The 24772-nt window shown below is 39.9% G+C and overlaps 1 protein-coding gene across 7 annotated transcripts in view; it reads left to right on the forward strand.

Moving 5' to 3' along the window:
* Positions 1-24772, forward strand: part of AKT3 (AKT serine/threonine kinase 3) — a 365144-nt gene that overhangs the window by 229683 nt on the left and 110689 nt on the right. For all 7 annotated transcript variants that reach the window (XM_054501224.2, XM_063668069.1, XM_063668092.1 and 4 more), the window contains 2 exons: positions 23096-23161; positions 24517-24585. In XM_054501224.2, coding sequence (XP_054357199.1) covers positions 23096-23161; positions 24517-24585 — 135 coding nt within the window. The remainder of the gene's footprint in view (positions 1-23095; positions 23162-24516; positions 24586-24772) is intronic.

Here is a 24772-nt window from a genome sequence, read left to right on the forward strand (position 1 = left end):
TTGAGGTCAGGAGTTCAAGACCAGCCTGGCCAATATGGTGAAACCCTGTCTCTACTAAAAATACAAAAATTAGTTGGGTGTGATGGCAGGTGCCTGTAATCCCAGCTACTTGGGAGGCTGAGGCATGAGAATTGCTTGAATGCCAAGATCATGCCACTGCACTCCAGCCTGGGTGACAGAGCAAGACTTCGTCTCAAAAAAAAAGAAAGAAATTGCCACACCCACTCTCACCTTTGGCAACTGCCACCCTGTTCACTCAGCAGCCATCAACGTCAAGACAAGATCTTCTGCCAGCAAAAAGATAACGACTTGCTGAGGGCTCAGATGACCCTTAGCCTTTTTTGGCAGTCAAGTATTTTTCAATTAAGGTATGTACATTTCTTTAGACATAGTGCTGTTACACACTTAATAGACTACAGTATAGTGTAGTGTAAACATAACTTATATGCACTGGGACACCACAAAGTTAGTGTGACTCATTTTATTGCAATAGTTTTGTTGCAGTGGTCTGGAATGAAACCTGAAGTATGCCTGTATGGAAAAAAAAAAAAGAGGCTATTTGGTTGAGACATGAAACATTGGTTCTTGAGAAGCCCAGGTCTATTGATGTTGAGTAACCTTTCCTTCATTACAGGTCTGACCATACTATTTGATTGTCCCATGGATAATATTCATTTACTTATACCACTGCAAACACCAAATTGGTGTTCAGTTTTTAGAATTTATCAATAGACAAAGCACCAAAGACTTAAGTATAGTTACAGAACAGAATGAAAATATTATAAACCCTGTCAGTGTAAAAGAAATGGTATAGTTGATGGATGTCAGCTGAAAGCATGTTATAGTTTTTTTTTTAAAAAAAAAAGCAAGAATGAATTGGAGGCCAGAGACAGAGGGTGATGGAGCCACCAGGGTTGCAAAGGCAGAGGTTGATGGGGCCACCAGGTTTGCAAAGGCAGAGGGTGATGGGGCCACCAGGGTTGCAAAGGCGGAGGGTGATGGGGCCACCAGGGTTGCAAAGGCGGAGGGTGATGGGGCCACCAGGGTTGCAAAGGCGGAGGGTGATGGGGCCACCAGGGTTGCAAAGGCGGAGGGTGATGGGGCCACCAGGGTTGCAAAGGCGGAGGGTGATGGGGCCACCAGGGTTGCAAAGGCGGAGGGTGATGGGGCCACCAGGGTTGCAAAGGCGGAGGGTGATGGGGCCACCAGGGTTGCAAAGGCGGAGGGTGATGGGGCCACCAGGGTTGCAAAGGCGGAGGGTGATGGGGCCACCAGGGTTGCAAAGGCGGAGGGTGATGGGGCCACCAGGGTTGCAAAGGCGGAGGGTGATGGGGCCACCAGGGTTGCAAAGGCGGAGGGTGATGGGGCCACCAGGGTTGCAAAGGCGGAGGGTGATGGGGCCACCAGGGTTGCAAAGGCGGAGGGTGATGGGGCCACCAGGGTTGCAAAGGCGGAGGGTGATGGGGCCACCAGGGTTGCAAAGGCGGAGGGTGATGGGGCCACCAGGGTTGCAAAGGCGGAGGGTGATGGAGCCACCATGGGCCTAGAGGACAGAAATACAAATTATCGAGGATTAGGTACAGACCTTGAAATCGAATTTCCCTTGCTGGGTTTAGAACTTGCTTGGAATCAGTGATGTTTTTATGTCTTCCAATTTCTCCCTTTCTGAGTGGGAATATCTGTCCTAGGCCTTTTCTACCATTGTATTTTGGAAGCAGATAACTTGTTTTCTAGTGTGAGAAGGCCACAGATTTAGAGGAATTTTGCCCCAGGGTGGATTATGTACAGAGTCTCACCCATTCCTGATTTGGGTTATAACACTTGGAACTTTTGAGCTGATGATATTTAAATGAGATTTTGGACTTTGACTTGATACTGCGTTGGTTGAGACTTTTGGGGATATTGGGATGGGGTATGGGCTATAAAGTACGTTCTTTGGTCTGAAGACATGTAACTTGGTGAGAGTGCAGTACCTTCTGTTCCAGTCATCTTACAGTATTTTGAGCTTTTGTATCTACCATTGTGTATGCAAAGCCCAATCCACTGTAAATGTCTATTTCCAAGAATGACCATTTATAGCCTCCTGGGGATAGTGGCAGTAGCTCAGTGTAGTGTACTTGCCAACTATATATGGGAGTGGGGGGACTTTTTTCTGGGGAATATATGCCATAGTCATCTGCAGTCTCTTTCTCCCTTTCTGGCAGACAGGATGGCTCTTTCTGGAATTTTGTGCATCAGAGGGTACAAGAGGAATACATTAATGGCCAGCCCATCTCTGTCTGCATTGCTGCATATCTCCCATATCTTTTTTATTTTTATTTTTATCTTTATTTTTATTTTTGGAGACCAGAGTCTCACTCAGTCGCCCAGGCTGGAGTGCAGTGGTGCGATCTCGGCTCACTGCAAGCCCCGCCTCCTGGGTTCATGCCATTCTCCTGCCTCAGCCTCCCGAGTAGCTGGGACTACAGGTGCCCGCCACCACACCTGGCTAATTTTTTGTATTTTTAGTGGAGACAGGGTTTCACCGTGTTAGCCAGGATGGTCTCGGTCTCCTGACCTCATGATCCGCCTGCCCTTGGCCTCCCAAAGTGCTGGGATTACAGGCATGAGCCACCGTGCCCGGCCAGTATCTCCCATATCTACTCATTTTGGGGACCCAGATAGCCACCTCAAACAAGCATGCTGGGACATCCACTTGCTGGTTCCAATCATCTCCTGATCCTGAAGGAAGTTCTTTTGATGACCATCAACATGTCCTACTTTAATTCACCCCTTAAATTCCCATAATTATTCTCATAGAGCCATGCCTCATTAATCACCCATCCATTCATTATTTAGTTTATTTACTTATTTTTGGGATGGAGTTTTGCTCTTGTTGCTCAGGCTGGAATGCAATGGTGCAAACTCAGCTCACTGCAACCTCCGCCTCCCAGGTTCAAGAGATTCTCCTGCCTCAGCCTCCCAAGTAGCTGAGATTACAGGCATGCACCACCACACCTGACTAACTTTTTGTATTTAGTAGAGGCGGGGTTTCACCATGTTGGTCAGGCTGGTCTCAAACTCCTGACCTCAGGTGATCCACCTGCCTCGGTCTCCCAAAGTGCTGGGATTACAGGCGTGAGCCATCGTGCCCAGCACATCCATTTAATAGTCTAGTTTTTCACTGCCTATCAGCCTGACCATATGGCCAGGCAAATGGCCACAGCCCATTCATGGGTGTATATCCACACATCAAGGTAATGTTTGTTTAGTTCATCCATCATTGCAAGGAAAACAGTGTACAATTGAGCCCTTTGAGCTGATTTGTTGTTCTTCAGTCAGTTTCACATCAGTCAGTTATAGTGTGACAGCCTTCCAAACAGGATGCTGGCTGATTACCTTTGAACTTGCCATCATCTGTAAAACAAGCCACTTTTTGGTGGTCAGTGAGAGCTCTTTGTAAGACACTAGCATTTGAACAGTAGGATGTGGCAATAGGATCTGGTAGCTTTACAGATGGTTCCAAAGTTGGTCTGGAAGAAAAGAGGAGGCCAAGCGTGATGACTCATGGCTGCAGTCTCAACACTTTGGGAGGGCAAGGCAGGAGAATCTCATGAGTCCAGGAGTTCAGACTCAGACTCAGCCTGGGCAACATAGTGGGACCCCCATCTCTACAAAAAATAAAAATTAGCCAGGTGTGGTGGCATGCCTTTGGTGATACCAGCTACTCAGTTGGCTGAGATGCGGGATTGCTTGAGCCTGGGAGGTCAAGGCTGCAGTGAGTTGTGATTGCCCCCACTGTATTCAGCCTGGGTGACACAAAGTGAGACCCTGTCAAAAAAAAAAAAAAAAAAAAAAGGGTTTTCTTCTATTGAATATGCTAAGTGTCTTCTTGCATTCCTCAGCACATTCCTGTTAAGCCGTTTTCATTTTGTTATTGCTACTCGTTAGAGTGTTTCTCTGACATTACCCAAGACATGGATATTTTAGGTTTTAGGATTATGTTATGTCCTTTAGTCATAAAGACAGTTTCAGTTAATGCCCAGGAGCAAACCAATAATCATCTCTCTAATGATGTGTTCTATACTTTCTTGTCTGGCCCATGGTCCCAGTGGTTACTGCTGGACAGCATTCATGGGCTTTTTGCCATAAGCTCCAGTCTAAGTATGAATTGCAGATCCTTCTAAAATCATATCTGAGTGTATATCGTAAGGACCCAAAGGCATTAATTGAGCCACTGCAACTTAGATAATAGCCTGCTGTTGTTTAGGTTTGCATTCATATGTGTCCTTTCAGGTAGTTTTATGGATTGGATTTAGCACGAGTCCCCAGATACAGAATTTTTCTTCTGCAAAACTCAAGCAAACCAGGTGCAATGCATGCTTCTTGTTTACTTTCATGGTTATGTAATAAGAGCAATTTAATTTTAGTTGCCTGTAGAATGTTATGGGTGGTTCCTGCCCAGGTTATTCGTAAGAATTTCACAGTTTGGTTAGACGCTGGGGTATTTGCTGGATTTATCCTCTAGCCTGTGGTATTCCTGTGAGCCACCACTATTTTCAAGTCAGCCCTAGCTTGTTCTTAGGTTTCTGATACCATCATAATGTCATCAGTATAGTATATTATTGTATTCTGGACCTGTATCAAGTCAGAATCCCTTCAAAACAAATTATAATGGTAAGCTGATGAATGCAGATAAACCTGCAGCAGTGCAGTAAGTGTAAATTGGGATCATTCCCACTAGAAGGCAAAGTGCAGTTGTTTTTTTCCTGAGATTGGGACCAAGAAAAAAGTATTTTCAAGGTCTATCAGTATGTCTCTCTCTTTTTTTTTTTTTTAATTGAAACAGGGTCTCACAATGTTGTCCAGGCTAGTCTTGAACTCCTGGACTCAAGTGATCCTCCTGCCTTGGCCTCCCAAAGTGCTGGGATTACAGGTGTGAGCCACTATGTCTGGCTGAGTATGTCTCTTTTAGATTGTTTTATTTTGAGAACTTCTGAAACCATGTCAGAGACTGCTGATGCTGTAGATGACACTACATTATTCAAGTCTCGATTATCTGCTGTGTTTTCATGAATCATTCACCTTTTTCACGCACGACACAGAATTTGTTGGTAACAGCACTCCAGTGTTGAACATGTCATTAATTCATATGCTGAATCTCTTTTGGTCCACCATGATACTGTTTCATATTAACAACCTCTGTGAGCTGGGGAAGTTGCACAGATTCTCATTTAGCATGTTCTGACTGAAGGGAAAACTAACAAACTTTCTGCAGTATAGTAGCTGAAGTTTTCCCTGGTCAGACATAATATCCTTCCCCAAAACATATTCAGGTAATGTGGATGCAAGTACTTCACATGATTCATTCAAACATACTAATTTTCATCCAAATTTTAATTCTATCAGCCATTTCATCCTCATATCCTGTCTTTCTAGTTATTGCCCCTGCTAGGATTTTACCAATAGGTTTTGGAATCAGAGGCACTGAATTCTATGTCAGGAACCCCTGGAAGGTTTCTTTTTTACCTTCTATTGTACCTACAGGTGTGCATATGGCCTTCAGTCCCTACTAGGAGATTAGTTAAAAGAAAGCCCTGGTTCTGTGTCAGTCCTCATCCTGATTAATTTGGTAGCCCGTCACCTCTGATGATTTGAACTGAGGTTCTTCATTGTCATTTTTGCTTCCCAGCTTGGTGCATTCCTTGAAATTAGGGTACATAGAGTGTTTGTTTAGGGCCCTTCAGTGTTGGGGGACTAAGAGGAGCTCCCATTGGTAAACCTAACTTCTGATAGTGCAGCATTAAGACCTTTGTGTTAACATCAGTGTCCATTTTATTCATCCCATCTCTTAGTAACCGTTTAAAACTTCATCCTGCTTGGGACTTCCTTGACTATCTCTTTTGTGTTTACCCATTCACTTGTGATTCAGTCTTATTTTCTTAGCATCTGTAAGACCCATATTAAGAAGCTGAGACAACAAATCTGACACATTTCTTGGACCATTGATAGATTTTGCAGCAGTTATATCAGATGCCTGCCTAGAGGGGCCCCTTTAGTCACAGTATTTACCATGATTTAAAGGGCATATTAAGGATGAACAAACATCCTGATGACCATGAAGTTAATCCAGCATGGTTTGCATATGCAGCTTACTAGCTATGTCATCTATGGAGTGCCACTTGGCATTTAAAGGCGGGGAAGGACCATTTCCCTTTTCAGGGTAAACAAATTTTACAATGGCTTTTACCCAGTCCTCCAGACTAGCTGCCCCTTTAGGAACAATCTGTTGTTTGTTTGGATCATGTACAACCATCTATGATTGTTCAGTAATAAGGTTCCTGCAACAACCCCAAGCAGACCTCTTCATTCTGCAACATTCAGAATCAAAGATACTGCTCCCAAGTTAGTCACTCTCACAATCTATTTTCTTAAATGTTTTTCAGGAACCCGATGAATACCAGTTCACAAGGCGAGATAACTCCTTCACACATAACCCCTGCTTCCAGTACTATCTTGGTTTTGTCACCCACCATTTGGACAATGTTCCTGGTGGTCAAAGGCCATAGAAATACTGTCTGTTTTTTTCAGCATAATTTTCCATTGGGTTGTATCCTGGAGGCTAACAGCCATCACTCAAGCTAACCAAAATCCGAGCTTTTTGAGCATCAGGATTTCCTTAACATGCTCTTTTACTTTCATTTTAGCTGTTTTAAAATACAGCAGACTGGGCCAGATGCAGTGGCTCACATTTGTAATCCCAGTATGTTGGGAGGCCAAGACGGGCAGATCACTCGAGGCCAGGAGTTTGAGACCAGCCTGACCAACATGGTGAAACCCTGTCTCTACTAAAAATACAAAAAATAAGCTTGGCTTGGTGGTGTGCGCCTGTAATCCCAGCTACTTGAGGGGCTGAGGCAGGAGAATCACTGGAACCCAGGAGGCAGAGGTTGCAGTGATCCGAGATCATGCCACTGTACTCCAGCCTGGGAGACACAGCGAGACTCCCTCTCAAAAAAAAAAAAAAAAAACAAAACAAAAAAAAACAGGCTGCAGTGGCAATAATACCAGAAGCTCCTCACTTCTGTCTCTAAAGTGGGGAAAGGGCAAGGATGGAGGAGGCTTTCTGTAATACCTGGAAGCTGACCGGTATTACATGATGATGAGTACATGAAGGCTCTAGGCATGGGCGTTGTCACTAGGCAGGTGGGAAATGTGGACAAACCAACAGTGATTATCAGTCAAGAAGGAGACAAAAGGTGGTGATCAAAGTATGTTCAATGATCAAGTATGATCAAAGGATTCAAAGTATGTTCAAGAACACAGTGGTTAGTTTCCATCTGGGAGAAGAGTTTGATGAAACCGCTACAGATGATAGAAACTGCAAGTTTGTTGTTAGTCTGGATAGAGACAAACTCATTCACATACAGAAATGGGATGACAAAGAAACATATTTTATAAGAGAAATTAAGTATGGTGAAATGGTTATGACTTACTTTTGGTGATGATGTGGTTGCCGTTCACCACTATAAGAAGGCATAAAAATGTTCATGGTTTGGAGCTGGAAGAGCTCTTTAGTTTTCCTCTTTACTCAAGTCTTGGTGCTATCCTGCTGTTACAGTATGGTTGATTAAATGGTTATTCTTGGTGTGGAGGTGGAAAATGGTGATTTAAGAGTTTGTTATTCCAAGCAGTTAGCCTAATTTTAACCTGGAAGTTTATCATGTTTTATAATTAAATTTTTGTCTTAAAAAAAGTGGATACATTTTATAATGTCCTTTGAAATGCAAATCAAATTGGAATAAAAATCTTACATGTGGGGAAAAAAGTACAAGTTACCAGTGGATTGTGTATTTAGCTTGTTTCTCATCATTTTGCATTTCTTTATGTATCCAGTGATCTAAGTCCTTGAGATTTTGGTCTGTCATTTCTAAATTCCATTGACAACTTCTATATGTAGTAACTTAGCACAGTACAGCTGCCGTCTCATGCCATTGGTGACTGTATACCCATTTAGGCATCAGAGTTTGTCATTGTCTGCCCCGTCATTCTTCCTTTTTTGAAACAATGTTTTTGCCATGCTTTAATGAGTCCCACTTATAATGCCAACTGTGTCAGCTGTCCCTAAGACCACTCTCAAGCTCAGTGAGTCATGACTCATAAGACTCAGAAAAGACTCATGGTTATTGTTTATGATAGTGAAAAGTACAGATTAAAATCAGCAAAGGGAAAACCACATGGAGCAAAATCCTGGAGAAACCAAGTGCAGGCTTTAAGGTATCTTCTTCCAGTGGAGTCACATGGATGATGTGGTGAAGTCAAGGATCTCCAGAGAGACAGACACAATCGGATACATATACATATATGAGAGAGGATTCACTGGGAAATTGGCTCATGTGATTATGGAGGTTGAAAATTCCCAAGACAGGCCATCTGGAAGCTGGAGACGTTGGGATGCTGGTAACGTATCTCAGTCCAAGTTCCCTTGGAAGCTGATGGTATAATTCTTAGTCTGAGGCTAAGGGCCAGGAACCTGGGTTTTGGTGGGAAACTAGGGAGTTGCTGGTATAAATCCTGGAGTCCAAATGTCAGAGAGCCTAGAGTTCTGATGTCCAAGGACAGGAGAAGAAGAGTGTCCCCGTTCCAGGAGAGTGCCTTTTCTTTCTTTTTTTGGTCCTATTTGGGCTCTTAGTTGATTGAATGGTGTCTGCTGACATTGTGGGTGAATATTCCTCACTCAGTCCATCAATTCACATTCCAGTCTCCTCTGGAAACACAGAAACAGCTATTAGTAATGCTTTACCAGTTCTGTAGGTATTCCTTAATCCAGTCAAGTTGACACATAAAATTAACCATCACAGATGCACTTCATTCTCCCAGTAGTGAAATGTTGTCAACTAAAGAAGTTTACCTGAGCCTTGGTGTCCAGGGTTTTTACTGGAAGTCAGTCACATAGGCAAGCAGTACCTGCATGACTGCCCTGAGATGCTCAGATTCCAACCTCTCAGAGCAAAATCAGGCACAAAGTATTAATCATGCATGCTGTTGTTTGCATAAACTGTCTAGTCAAACTGGTACCATGTAGCCCAAGATCGCCAGCATACAAAAATACTCTGACCAGGCAGAATATTTCAAAGGCTCAGAATTCATTTCCGTGGAGTTGGCCAAGGGCCAATTCTGAAGACTGACTGACTTGGGAATGTGTAGAGTTTGGGTAACCCAGGCCTGATGTGTTACCCTTTTTCTGCACGTAAGTACATTAAAATAACCCAATGCATTTGCTTGATTACTGGCATCTCTTTTTCCTTGGACTCTTAAGTTCTTACTGGTGGATCTTAACCAAAATCTCTTAACGTGATCAGCCAGTTACTTTGTTCTCTTATTTCATATTCTTTTGAACCTCTGTATTAAACATGGCATCAATGATTGTGGTTTATTGTAGGAAGCAGATAATGGTTTGATCTGCTATACCTTCATCAACTGTCATTGTTCTGTTGGGAGTATGATTTCAGTGATTTATGTTCTAGAGTTATTTCATGCAGTTCATGTAGCTTCTATTCTTCAGCAGCATGTACCAAGGTTACTCATTATTTACTAGTTCATTCACTCATTATTTCAATAAATACATGTCGAACACCTAATTATTTGCTAGGTACTGCTCTAGGCACTGGGACTATTTGAATGAATAAAACTGACAGACTCCTCTCCTTTGGGAAATTGTATTCAAGTCAGCAACTAGAGAATAAATAATACACATAGTAAATAAATAAACCATAGAGTATGTAAGAAACTAATCCATACTACAGAGAAAAGTGGAGTAGGGAAATAAGGAATATTTCCTTATTAAGTAGTGATTTTTGGGACTTAATGCAGTTTTAAATAGCATGACTATGGAAGGCCTCACTGAAAGGTGAAATTTCAGCAAGCATTTGAAGGAGATCAGGAAGCAAGTCCTTTAGATATTTTGAAGGAAGAATGTTCCAGCAAGGGGAAATAGCAATTGAGAAGGCCCTGAGGAGGGAGCTTACTTAGCACATTCTAACACATTCTTTGAATAGCTAGGAGTCTAGCATGGTGTGGAACAAGAATGGTGTAGGATGTTTGTAAGGGTATTGGCTTTTACTGTGAATGAAGTGGGAAACCTTTTGAAATTTTTGAGGATATTCTTTTATTTATTTATTTATTTATTATTATTGTACTTTAAGTTTTAGGGTACATGTGCACAATGTGCAGGTTAGTTACATATGTATACATGTGCCATGCTGCTGTGCTGCACCCACTAACGCATCATCTAGCATTAGGTATATCTCCCAATGCTATCCCTCCCCCTTCCCCCCACCCCACAACAGTTCCCAGAGTGTGATGTTCCCCTTCCTGTGTCCATGTGTTCTCATTGTTCAATTCCCACCTATGAGTGAGAATATGCGGTGTTTGGTTTTTTGTTCTTGCGATAGTTTACTGACAATGATGATTTCCACTTTCATCCATGTCCCTACAAAGGACATGAACTCATCATTTTTTATGGCTGCATAGTATTCCATGGTGTATATGTGCCACATTTTCTTAATCCAGTCTATCATTGTTGGACATTTGGGTTGGTTCCAAGACTTTGCTATTGTGAATAATGCTGCAATAAACATACGTGTGCATGTGTCTTTATAGCAGCATGATTTATAGTCCTTTGGGTATATACCCAGTAACGGGATGGCTGAGTCAAATGGTATTTCTAGTTCTAGATCCCTGAGGAATCGCCACACTGACTTCCACAATGGTTGAACTAGTTTACAGTCCCACCAACAGTGTAAAAGTGTTCCTATTTCTCCACATCCTCTCCAGCACCTGTTGTTTCCTGACTTTTTAATGATTGCCATTCTAACTGGTGTGAGATGGTATCTCATTGTGATTTTGATTTGCATTTCTCTGATGGCCAGTGATGGTGAGCATTTTTTCATGTGCTTTTTGGCTGCATAAATGTCTTCTTTTGAGAAGTGTCTGTTCATGTCCTTTGCCCACTTTTTGATGGGGTTTGTTTTTTTTCTTGTAAATTTGTTTGAGTTCATTGAGTTCATTGTAGATTCTGGATATTAGCCCTTTGTCAGATGAGTAGGTTGTGAAAATTTTCTCCCATTTTGTAGGTTGCCTGTTCACTCTGATGGTAGTTTCTTTTGCTGTGCAGAAGCTCTTTGGTTTAATGAGATCCCATTTGTCAATTTTGGCTTTTGTTGCCATTGCTTTTGGTGTTTTAGACATGAAGTCCTTGCCCATGCCTATGTCCTGAATGGTAATGGCTAGATTTTCTTCTAGGGTTTTTATGGTTTTAGGTCTAACGTTTAAGTCTTTAATCCATCTTGAATTGACTTTTGTATAAGGCGTAAGGAAGGGATCCAGTTTCAGCTTTCTACATATGGCTAGCCAGTTTTCCCAGCACCATTTATTAAATAGGGAATCCTTTCCCCATTGCTTGTTTTTCTCAGGTTTGTCAAAGATCAGATAGTTGTGGATATGCGGCGTTATTTCTGAGGGCTCCGTTCTGTTCCATTGATCTATATCTCTGTTTTGGTACCAGTACCATGCTGTTTTGGTTACTGTAGACTTGTAGTATAGTTTGAAGTCAGGTAGTGTGATGCCTCCAGCTTTGTTCTTTTGGCTTAGGATTTACTTGGCGATGCGGGCTCTTTTTTGGTTCCATATGAACTTTAAAGTAGTTTTTTCCAATTCTGCGAAGAAAGTCATTGATAGCTTGATGGGAATGGCACTGAAACTGTAAATTACCTCGGGTAGTATGGCCATTTTCACGATATTGATTCTTCCTACCCATGAGCATGGAATGTTCTTCCATTTGTTTGTATCCTCTTTTATTTCCTTGAGCAGTGGTTTGTAGTTCTCCTTGAAGAGGTCCTTCACATCCCTTGTAAGTTGGATTCCTAGGTATTTTATTCTCTTTGAAGCAATTGTGAATGGGAGTTCACTCATGATTTGGCTCTCTGTTTGTCTGTTGTTGGTGTATAAGAATGCTTGTGATTTTTGTACATTGATTTTGTATCCTGAGACTTTGCTGAAGTTGCTTATCAGCTTAAGGAGATTTTGGGCTGAGACAATGGGGTTTTCTAGATATATAATCATGTCATCTGCAAACAGGGACAATTTGACTTCTTCTTTTCCTAATTGAATACCCATTATTTCCTTCTCCTGCCTAATTGCCCTGGCCAGAACTTCCAACACTATGTTGAATAGGAGTGGTGAGAGAGGGCATCCCTGTCTTGTGCCAGTTTTCAAAGGGAATGCTTCCAGTTTTTGCCCATTCAGTATGATATTGGCTGTGGGTTTGTCATAGATAGCCCTTATTATTTTGAGATACGTCCCATCAATACCTAATTTATTGAGAGTTTTTAGCATGAAGGGTTGTTGAATTTTGTCAAAGGCCTTTTCTGCATCTATTGAGATAATCATGTGGTTTTTGTGTTTGGTTCTGTTTATATGCTGGATTACATTTATTGATTTGCGTATATTGAACCAGCCTTGCATCCCAGGGATGAAGCCCACTTGATCATGGTGGATAAGCTTTTTGATGTGCTGCTGGATTCTGTTTGCCAGTATTTTATTGAGGATTTTTGCATCAATGTTCATCAGGCTATTGGTCTAAAATTCTCTTTTTTGGTTGTGTCTCTGCCTGGCTTTGGTATCAGGATGATGCTGGCCTCATAAAATGAGTTAGGGAGGATTCCGTCTTTTTTCTATTGATTGGAATAGTTTCAGAAGGAATGGTACCAGTTCCTCCTTGTACCTCTGGTAGAATTCAGCTGTGAATCCATCTGGTCCTGGACTCTTTTTGGTTGGTAAGCTATTGATTATTGCCACAATTTCAGCTCCTGTTATTGGTCTATTCAGAGATTCAACTTCTTCCTGGTTTAATCTTGGGAGGGTGTGTGTGTCGAGGAATTTATCCATTTCTTCTAGATTTTCTAGTTTATTTGCGTAGAGGTGTTTGTAGTGTTCTCTGATGGTAGTTTGTATTTCTGTGGGATCGGTGGTGATATCTCCTTTATCATTTTTTATTGTGTCTATTTGATTCTTCTCTCTTTTTTTCTTTATTAGTCTTGCTAGTGGTCTATTAATTTTGTTGATCCTTTCAAAAAACCAGCTCCTGGATTCATTAATTTTTTGAAGGATTTTTTGTGTCTCTATTTCCTTCAGTTCTGCTCTGATTTTAGTTATTTCTTGCTTTCTGCTAGCTTTTGAATGTGTTTGCTCTTGCTTTTCTAGTTCTTTTAATTGTGATGTTAGGGTGTCAATTTTGGATCTTTCCTGCTTTCTCTTGTGGGCATTTAGTGCTATAACTTTCCCTCTACACACTGCTTTGAATGCATCCCAGAGATTCTGGTATTTTGTGTCTTGGTTCTCGTTGGTTTCAAAGAACATCTTTATTTCTGCCTTCATTTCGTTATGTACCCAGTAGTCATTCAGGAGCAGGTTGTTCACTTTCCATATACTTGAGCGGTTTTGAGTGAGATTCTTAATCCTGAGTTCTGGTTTGATTGCACTGTGATCTGAGAGATAGTTTGTTGTAATTTCTGTTCTTTTACATTTGCTGAGGAGAGCTTTACTTCCGAGTGTGTGGTCAATTTTGGAATAGGTGTGGTGTGGTGCTGAAAAAAATGTATATTCTGTTGATTTGGGGTGGAGAGTTCTGTAGATGTCTATTAGGTCTGCTTGGTGCAGAGCTGAGTTCAATTCGTGGGTATCCTTGTTGACTTTCTGTCTCGTTGATCTGTCTAATGTTGACAGTGGGGTGTTAAAGTCTCCCATTATTAATGTGTGGGAGTCTAAGTCTCTTTGTAGGTCAGTCAGGACTTGCTTTATGAATCTGGGTGCTCCTGTATTGGGTGCATATATAATTAGGATGGTTAGCTCTTCTTGTTGAGATCCCTTTACCATTATGTAATGGCCTTCTTTGTCTCTTTTGATTTTTGTTGGTTTAAAGTCTGTTTTATCAGAGACTAGGATTGCAACCCCTGCCTTTTTTTGTTTTCCATTTGCTTGGTAGATCTTCCTCCATCCTTTTATTTTGAGCCTATGTGTGTCTCTGCACATGAGATGGGTTTCCTGAATACAGCACACTGATGGGTCTTGAGTCTTTATCCAATTTGCCAGTCTGTGTCTTTTAATTGGAGCATTTAGTCCATTTACATTTAAAGTTAATATTGTTATGTGTGAATTTGATCCTGTCATTATGATGTTAGCTGGTTATTTTGCTCGTTAGTTGATGCAGTCAGTTTCTTCCTAGTCTCGATGGTCTTTACATTTTGGCATGATTTTGTAGCGGCTGGTACCAGTTGTTCCTTTCCATGTTTAGCGCTTCCTTCAGGAGCTCTTTTAGGGCAGGCCTGGTGGTGACAAAATCTCTCAGCATTTGCTTGTCTGTAAAGGATTTTATTTCTCCTTCACTTATGAAGCTTAGTTTGGCTGGATATGAAATTCTGGGTTGAAAATTCTTTTCTTTAAGAATGTTGAATATTGGCCCCCACTCTCTTCTGGCTTGTAGAGTTTCTGCCAAGAGATCCGCTGTTAGTCTGATGGGCTTCCCTTTGTGGGTAAGCCGACCTTTCTCTCTGGCTGCCCTTAACATTTTTTCCTTCATTTCAACTTTGGTGAATCTGACAATTATATGTCTTGGAGTTGCTCTTCTCGAGGAGTATCTTTGTGGCGTTCTCTGTATTTCCTGAATCTGAATGTTGGCCTGCCTTGCTAGATTGGGGGAAGTTCTCCTGGATAATATCCTGCAGAGTGTTTTCCAACTTGGTTCCATTCTCCCCGTCACTTTCAGGTACACCAATCAGACGCAGATTTGGTCTTTTCACATAGTCCCATATTTCTTGGAGGCTTTGCTCGTTTCTTTTTATTCTTTTTTCTCTAAACTTCCCTTCTCGCTTCATTTCATTCATTTCATCTTCCATCGCTGATACCCTTTCTTCCAGTTGATTGCATTGGCTCCTGAGGCTTCTGCATTCTTCACGTAGTTCTCGAGCCTTGGTTTTCAGTTCCATCAGCTCCTTTAAGCATTTCCCTGTATTGGTTATTCTAGTTATACATTCTTCTAAATTTTTTTCGAAGTTTTCAACTTCTTTGCCTTTGGTTTGAATATCCTCCCGTAGCTCAGAGTAATTTGATCGTGTGAAGCCTTCTTCTCTCAGCTCGTCAAAGTCATTCTCCGTCCAGGTTTGTTCCGTTGCTGGTGAGGAACTGCGTTCCTTTGGAGGAGGAGAGGCACTCTGCTTTTTAGAGTTTCCAGTTTTTCTGCTGTGTTTTTTCTCCATCTTTGTGGTTTTATCTACTTTTGGTCTTTGATGATGGTGATGTACAGATGGGTTTTTGGTGTGGATGTCCTTTCTGTTTGTTTGTTTTCCTTCTAACAGACAGGACCCTCAGCTGCAGGTCTGTTGGAGTACCTGGCTGGCCGTGTGAGGTGTCAGTCTGCCCCTGCTGGGATGTGCCTCCCAGTTAGGCTGCTCGGGGGTCAGGGGTCAGGGACCCACTTGAGGAGGCAGTCTGCCCATTCTCAGATCTCCAGCTGTGTGCTTGGAGAACCACTGCTCTCTTCAAAGCTGTCAGACAGGGACATTTAAGTCTGCAGAGGTTACTGCTGTCTTTTTGTTTGTCTGTGCCCTGCTCCCAGAGGTGGAGCCTACAGAGGCAGGCAGGCCTCCTTGAGCTGTGGTGGGCTCCACCCAGTTCGAGCTTCCTGGCTGCTTTGTTTACCTAAGCAAGCCTGGGCAATGGCGGGCGCCCCTCCCCGAGTCTCACTGCCGCCTTGCAGTTTGATCTCAGACTGCTGTGGTAGCAATCGGTGAGACTCCGTGGGCGTAGGACCCTCTGAGCCAGGTGCGGGATATAATCTCCTGGTGTGCCGTTTTTTAAGCCCGTCGGAAAAGCGCAGTATTCGGGTGGGAGTGACCCACTTTTCCAGGTGCCGTCTGTCACCCCTTTCTTTGACTAGGAAAGGGAACTCCGTGACCCCATGCGCTTCCCGAGTGAGGCAAGGCCTCGCCCTTCTTCGGCTCGTGCACGGTGCGCGCACCCACTGACCTGCACCCACTGTCTGGCACTCCCTAGTGAGATGAACCCAGTACCTCAGATGGAAATGCAGAAATCACCCGTCTTCTGCGTTGCTCACACTGGGAGCTGTAGACTGGAGCTGTTCCTGTTCGGCCATCTTGGCTCCCCTCCCGCCTTTGGAAATTTTTATGCCGTGTAGTTATGCAATCTAGTTTTCAGTATCACTTTGGCTGCAGTCTTGACAATAGACTGTGGATTGGAAGCAGATAGTTTGCTAATTGCAGAAGTAAGCAAGATAATTGATGATAGTGTCTTTTACTAGAGTAGTAGCAATGGAGGTAGTGATGATAATGAGACCTTGGGTGTATTTTGATGAAGAACCAACAGGATTGCTTGACAGATTGAATGTAGGGTATGAGTGGAAAAAAAAGGAGTTGGAGATCATTGTTAAGATGTTTCGTCTAAGCAACTGAAAGCATGGTATTGCCACTCAGTACAGTGAAGTGGACTACAGGAGAAACTTTTCAAGGGGAGATTTGGAATTAGGTTTTAGACATGTCAAATTTGCTGTTTTTGTTAGATACTCCAGTTTATGTCATTGATTATACATCCATGCCAAGTAGGCATTTCTTAAGTTTAGGAAAGAAGTCTAGATTTGAGGTATAAATTTGGAAGTCTGTCAGCATATATCCTGTATTAGACCATAGTCTGAATGAGTTCACCAAAGGAAGAGTGTACCCAGTGAAGAGAATTCTGAGGACTGAGTCCTGGAGATGCTTACAGAATAAGGGTTTCAGAGCAAAGGAAGCAGCAAATGAGACTGAGGAAAGACAGCCACTTAAGAGGAGGAAGATGAAGAGATTAGGATGTCCTGGGACCCAAAAGAAGAACATGTTTTCAGGAGGAAGGAGTGATCAGATGTGTTAAATGTTACGTTTATGGCTTCTCTTCTGAGTAGGAAGTAAGATCGTATTTTGAAAGTGTGAACGAGTGAGATTGAGATAAAGAGAGATAAATAAATGAAAAGCTCCTGTGCTTGGGAGTCAGCACAGACAGACCTGGCTTCTAGTCTTACCTTAGTAGCTTGACTAGGTAAGGGTTAGTGTGTACATTTAAGTATACCTACCAGGCAAGGAAGAAGGCCTGGGAAAGATTTGAAACAACCATCCTAAGAAATTGAAGAGTGACCTAAGTAGCGATGGATGAAAGAGGCCTCAGGAGATTCAACTGAGATTTTAGGAAGATTCCAATGGTGTTAGTCAATATGTTTGTGTAAATTTATCTTTAGATGTGAAATATAGAGTTAAGTGGGTAGAGATGGACTTGTCCCAATACCGCGAATGAGAGAGGCAGAAGAAAGACTGGAGTCCAAAGTGATTATATCATGACGGAAGTCAAAGGAGTTCATTTGGCCTTCATCTAAGGACTATTTGGAACAGGAGCATCAAGAACAAAATATCAAACACAATACTCGAGAAAGGTGCAATAATGTTTGTAGTTAACAGAGAACAACGGTGCTTTCATCTCCATCAAGGTGAGAAATCTTCAAAAAAAGGAATAGAAATCAAGGAACAGAAGACAGTCTGACAGTTGGAGAATGGAAGAAGTATTAGAAGTCATTATCTGGGCCAGTGCTCAAGTTTTCAAGAAACAAAAGTTAGAGCCCAAAATTTAGAGCTTGATAAGTGTGACATCTCTCCTCTGGCAGGAAAAAAAAAAGTATAGATTGCCAACATATAGCTTGTTGAGACAGTGGAAAAGTAAATAATAATCACTGGTAATCATTGTTTAATTTGTAAAAGTGTGTCATATCACCAATCATCAGGGAAATGCAAATCAAAACCACAATGTGATATCATCTGTATTAGTTCATTCTATAAAGAACTGCCCAAGACTGGGTAATTTATAAAGAAAAGAGGTTTATTTGACTCACAGTTCTGCATGGCTGGGGAGGCTTCAGGAAACTTACAGTCATGATTGAACGGGGAAGAGGCATGTTTTGTGTGGTGTCAGGCGAAGAAAGAGCGAGTGTGTGAAGAGGAACTGTCAGACACTTATAAAACCATCAGATCTCCTAAGAATTGACTCACTATCACAAGAACAGCATGGGGGACATTGCCCCCTGATCCAGTCACCTCCCAACAGGTCTCTCCCTCGACATGTAGGGATTATGGGGATTACAATTCAAGATGAGACTTGGGTGGGGACCTAACCATATCATCATCTCACCCCAGTTACAATGGCTTTTATCAAAAAAACAAAAAAAATCACAGATGCTAAAGGGAACTCTCCTATGCTTTTGGTGGGAATGTAAATCAGTATAGCCACTATAGAAAACCATATGAAAGTTCCTCAAAAACTAAAAATAGAACTACCATATATATATATCCAAAACAAAGGAAATCATCATATCGAGGAGACATCTACACCCTTAGGTTTATTGCAGCACTATTCACAACAGCCAAAATATGTAATCAACCTAGGTGCCCATCAATGAATGAAAGGATAAATATGATATATGTACAGGGTGGAATATTATGTAGCCATAAAAAGAATGAAATGTCATTTGCAGCAACATTGATGGAAATGGAACCCATTATGTTAAGTGAAATAAGCCAGGCACAGAAAGACAAATATTGCACATTTTTGTTCTTATGTGGGAGCTAAAAAACAGGATTGCATCAAGATAGACAGTAGATTGGTTGTTCCTAGAGGCTGGGAATGGTAGGGGGATGGGGAGATGGAGTTGATTAATAGGTACAGAAGTACAGTTGTAATAAGACCTAGTGTTAGATAGTTCAGTAGGGTGACTATAGTTAACAACCATCTGCTGTGTATTTTAAAATAGCTGGAAGAGAAGAATTTGAATGTCTCCAGCATAAAGAAAAGTTAAAGGTTGGAGGTGATGAATATCCCCATTACCCTGATTTGGTCATTACACATATGGAATGTGTCAAAACAACACATGTACCCCGAAAATGTATACAACTATTATGTATCAAAAAAAACATGTGCCAAAGTAACATTTCTCTACCCTCTTCCCGTTTCCCCCACCTGATACATGTCTTCCTCTAGGTCTCATTTATAGCTCTGGGTGGATGGAGGAAATGGTTTAGACAGAATGTGTCTTGATTTCAACTAGCCTTGTGGTCAATTTGGAGAAAATAATGTGAGCAGAGTACCTAGTGAAGTAGATAGTAGGTTGTTTGAAGATGGGAGGCAGTTTTGTGAAGTAGAAATGACCTTTAGTATTGAACTTAGATGTGGGATCAGTTGGTGCAGGGATTAAAGGAGATGACACTCATGGTGTTCTTGATCATTAAGGGTAGAAATTTTCTTTTTCTCCTCTTGTTTGCCCTCTCCTACACCTCATTCCCTCAAATAACCTAATTACTACAAAACATTGAGAGGGTCAAATGAAAGGAGAACTTTAGATCATGTGTAGTAGAGGGTGAATGATAAATTGGAGAGGATTGGGAAAATAAAATATTAAAAAGACTATTCCTCTGCCTCAAGAAATAAAATCCCATTCCCAATTCTTCTTTCTATGAAAGAAATTAGATTTAAAACTTCGTTATTTACTATTTTACCGTGGATAAATATATGTAAATTTGTATTTCAAAAGCTTTTCCATGGAAAAAAATACATTGTATCCCCAAGCATTTCTAGAACTCTTCATAATTATGATCAACAAATGGATTTTTTAAAAGGCATCACATTGTTTTAGTCACTGTTTTACTACTGTTATTTTTAAGTTTTTGTTTTGATATGTTGCTTTTAACTGTAATTAAAAATTATTGGCATCTGTGTTTACTTTTTAGCTTGCGCATACCTTATCTTCATAGCAGAAACTAATTAGTATGTGAAATACTGTACCATTAAATATGCATTAATGGGAAGAAATTCTAATCTGATCAGCTGTAAAATATGTTAGAAAATACATTTTGGTATGTACATGGTGTTCATTCCAGTTCCATTCTCATAACAAATACTGTTTTTGCTTTTGCCTCCATTCGTCTTTACTTGGTTCCTTGGATGTGGTCAGATTACAAATTTAGGGGGTAGAAAAGTCTTCCCTCATGAAAGTTACTAAGTGATTTAGAAAAATAACTATTATGTGTGATAAGCCTGTTTTAACAAAATGGAATGTAATATCCCACTGAAAATTTTCAAAGCACTAGAATATCTTTTCTATTTCCGAATAAATTTCATACATACTTTTCTTTAGTCTTTTCCTCATTTATTGACCCAGGTCACTTAACATCTTAAACCATAACAGGTAAATGTTATCTTCTGTGAATTTCTTTCTGAACTGCCTATAAAAATGTCTGTGATTCACTCTCATGTTGGAGGCATGTAACTTTTATATTATCACTGTTAACTTTATATCTCAGAACTATCCCCTTTTCTTGTTCCGTTGCCACCATAGTAGTCCAAGCCATCCTCACTTCTCTCTTGGGGTACTGTAATGCTTTCCTAATTGATCCTTCTTAGAAGAACATGAGTAGACTTTTACAAACATTATGTCACCCCCACCCCATCACTTTCTCTGTGTCCCACACCATCACAATACCCAACTTACACTCTTCCAATAGCATTGGCTTTCCCTTACAGCCCCATTGACAATAGTGGATAACCTCCACTTTTTCTTTAATATCACTTATCAGAAAGAGTAATTATTTAAGTTGGATAATTTACTTGTTTGTGTTTTCCACTAGCCTGTGAACTCCATGAGCAATGGGGTCTTATCTTTTTTATTAAGTTACTTTATACCAGCACTGTTCTTAGCAATTAGTGAGTGCACATCAGCAGTTTTTTTTTTAAGTGAATGGACTTGGTTCAGTATATCACAAAATAGCCACTTGTATAATGCTTAATTATGTGTTTCATATTCCCTCTGTGGTGCTCATTAACTGTAGTATCCCCTTCTCTGGTTTTTCCCATTAACACTGATCACCATGTACACAGGGTTACAGCTCCATGAGAGCAGAGAATTTTGTCTATTTGTTCAGTGTCCTGTCTCTGATATGCAGATGAATACCCAGAAGATACTTGTTTCATATGTGTTGAAGGAGTCGGTGGGTCGGTGGGTGGGTGGGTGGGTGGATGGATGGATGGATGAATGAACTCTTGCACACTTGACACCTTGGAATTCTTTCCTATGATACACAATTCAGTTCAATAGACATTTATTAAGTATCTGCTGTCTGCTTACCATTATGTTAGGCACAGTGTATATGGAAATCGGTAAGTTCTGGTGTCATTTCTGATTTATTTTGTTTTACAATGTTTGCTATTCTAATTAACGTAGGAACTATAGTACGATATGACACTGGCTTTCAAATTGAGCACTGAAAACTGACTCCTATAAAACAAATAAGACTGAGATGATTTCATGTTTATGCTTTCCTTCACTTGTTGTTAATTATACTTTCTGTTCAGATACAATTGATCTGACCTTCTTCGAATGGTTGTGGGATCTTAGCTTCTTTGATTAATCTAGTTATCATTATCTTTTGAGTTTAAGGTCAAATATTTTTATAAAGATAACAAATATAATGCAGTGTCCTGTTGTTTTGCTTTTCATGTCTTTCTTATATCTAATTTTGATTTTCTGACAGTGTTAAGAAATTGATTCAGCAAGGGCTTTATTTAAGATCTTGCCAGAAATGAAGAACAGAGATGCTGTGTTAGTTTCAGCAGTTGTCTTCCTTTCGTTTCTTCTTTAAGATAGTGTTACTTTTGAAATATGAAACATTATCTCCAGTTCTCCATATGTTGAAGAAAACACTAGTTTGCTTTTGATATCAATATGAGATTTATGCCCAAAGTTGGGAAAAACATTCTTAGTTTATTTTTGGTTTGAAATACACTTACATTTTAAAATGGTCACCTACAGTAGGAGGGTTGTGAGCTTTTTTTTTAAAAAAAGGAGCACATTAAACCTGTAGTCTCTGGAGCTAAGCTATGAGGACGAAAAAGCAAAAGAAGGATACAGTGGACTTTGGGGAGTTGGGGGAAAGGATGGAAGCAGGGTGAGGGATAAAAGACTACACATTGGGTACAACATATGCTTCTCAGGTGATGGGTGCACCAAAATCTCAGAAATCACCACTAAAGAACTTACACATGTAACACCACCTGTTCCCCAAAAACCTATTGAAATAAAAAAAATGTGTAACACCCACGCCCCCAACCAAAGGAAAAAAAACAACCTGTAGTCTCTGCTACTTGGGAGTCTGAAGCGGGAGGATTCCTTGATTCTCAGGAGTTTGAGCTCAGCCTGGGCAACATAGCAAGACCCTATCTCTAAAAAAATACATAAGGAAGCATATAAGGCTGGGCATGGTGCCTCACTTCTGTAATCCCAGCTACTCAGGAGGTTGAGGCAGGAGTAATGCTTGAGTCCAGGAGTTCAAGGTTACAGTGAGCTGTGATTGTACCACTGTACTCTATCCTGGGCAACAGAGCAAGAACTTGTCTTTAAAAAATAAGAAGCAAATTAAAAAGCCACAAGCAGAAAGGTATATATTTTTATATTCTGTTCTAGTTCTAAAATGTGTAATTTAGAACTAAATATTGTGTGTGTATTCTGTGTTCTAATAACTAATTTATTTAAAGTAGGAGACTTTTAAATTCTTTGATATTTATTGTGAAATATATCCTTTCATCCCCCTGAATAAAATGTATTACAAACATGGAGATATTAAATTACCTCATGCTGAAATATTAGTTGATAAATCATTCCCTTCAAGGAGAAAAGCTCAATATTTAATTTTCTGTGTCCCTGATAATTTTCTGACTGATTTTTGTATCATTATTGATATACTTTGATTAAGTATGAGTGAATTTATATGAACTTATACAGTCATCTGAATTAAATAATTTGAGTTTTTTTATATTTTGGTGGAGAGAATACTGAGTGGTAAAGGAAGCATGCCACTATGTTTTAAAATCTTTTTCGATCTCTGGGCTTAACCTCTTCTTATTTTAGAGAAATAGTGAAATTATTATTATCAGTGCTCAAAACATATATTGAAGGTTTGCTTTTTTTCTTTTGTAGGATGAAGTGGCACACACTCTAACTGAAAGCAGAGTATTAAAGAACACTAGACATCCCTTTTTAACAGTAAGTGACTAGAGGACAGATGTTATAATCGTAATATTTGAAATTTAAGGAATTTTGTATTAGAAATTAAATTGTGAAAAATACTATTCATTTAGATATCCCATTTTCTTTGTGGAAAGACCGTAAGTCAAATTTCTTATAACTTATTAGAATGTATGGATTTTTACAGTATGTATGCGTTGATAATTCCTCCCATTATGCATTTATTACTTTTTTGAGAATTTTTTTTCTCCCATGAATCTCTTGCCATTAAAAACAAAAACAAACCGTAGAATTAATAGATTACCTCTGGCATTTTAAGGAGACTATTGAGGAAATGGCTGATTTTTAAAAATTTCTTAAATGTGAAGATTTTATGTTTGTTTTATTGGCTTCTGATAAATATTTTAATGATCAGAAGCATTTCTTCAAATATGGAAGGCAGAAATGTTTATTGAATATATTTTATAGAAATGAGACTTCTTTGAGGGATAGAGTACTTTAAGAAATATGGGAATGCCAAATACATTAGAGGTAGGATAAGCCATGCTACGTTTTTTTCACTAGACAAAGTATAAACTGATTATATGATATGCCTACAACTTAGTTGTCTTGAAAGAAACTGGATTTTTTAGTTGTGTTCTTAGATTCCTTGTAATATAGGGATAATTGGTAAAGTTTCTGTATTTTCCTGGTTCCAATGAACTATATTGAGATGAAAAATAATAGCTAGACTTTCCAAAGTGGAACCCTTTACACTGTTTGGAATATCTGAAATAGACATTTTCAGAGCTGTCAGTAGATACCTAGACTTACTTTGCTACCTTTTTTGGTGTGTTTATTGTCTAGTGTAATAAGATAGCATTTTGGTATTTTTTAATAACCTATATATAACCTACAAAATTATATAAACCAACTCTGTTGGGTTGGGTTCTGTTGTGCATCCAATATGCAAAAAGTTATGTTGTCATTGTATTAGAAACCTGAGTGTAACAGCCGTAGCTAGATTCCTAAGGAACTTCAACTAGTGTAATTTGTTGCCCACGCTGTGAGGTTGCATGGATGAGAACCTTGAGTACTAATGCAGCTTCAAATCAATGGCAAATTAGATTGAGAAGTGCTTGTTGCAATTAAGTTTACTTTTACTTGAAATTTTAATTTTAGTTTTTCTTGTAATAATACCTATTGTGAACTAAACATTTGTTCTATGTTTCTCATAAACTGTTAAGCACTTTTAAGTAGTAAATAAACTCTTAAACAATAACAATTCTTTCCATCTTTCATGCTTACTATTTCTAAGTGTTCTATTTTTAGTACTATTATAATTATAAGAATACAGGATTATAATATAACTTTTTTCTTTTTTTTATTTCAAGTCCTTGAAATATTCCTTCCAGACAAAAGACCGTTTGTGTTTTGTGATGGAATATGTTAATGGGGGCGAGGTGAGTCAAGAAGTAAATCCAGTATTTGCATGGTAGTATTTTCATTATTTTAAAAACATTACTTTAAAATACAAGTTACAATATAGCAGTTCTCCATTTCTTGATAGGAATTTGTGTAGCTCTTAATACTATTGAACAGATGGGAGCGAAATTATTTCTGATGAGATGTATGATTGTTTTTATATAA

This window comes from Pongo pygmaeus, chromosome 1 (assembly GCF_028885625.2).
Source record: "Pongo pygmaeus isolate AG05252 chromosome 1, NHGRI_mPonPyg2-v2.0_pri, whole genome shotgun sequence".
NCBI lineage: Eukaryota > Metazoa > Chordata > Mammalia > Primates > Hominidae > Pongo > Pongo pygmaeus.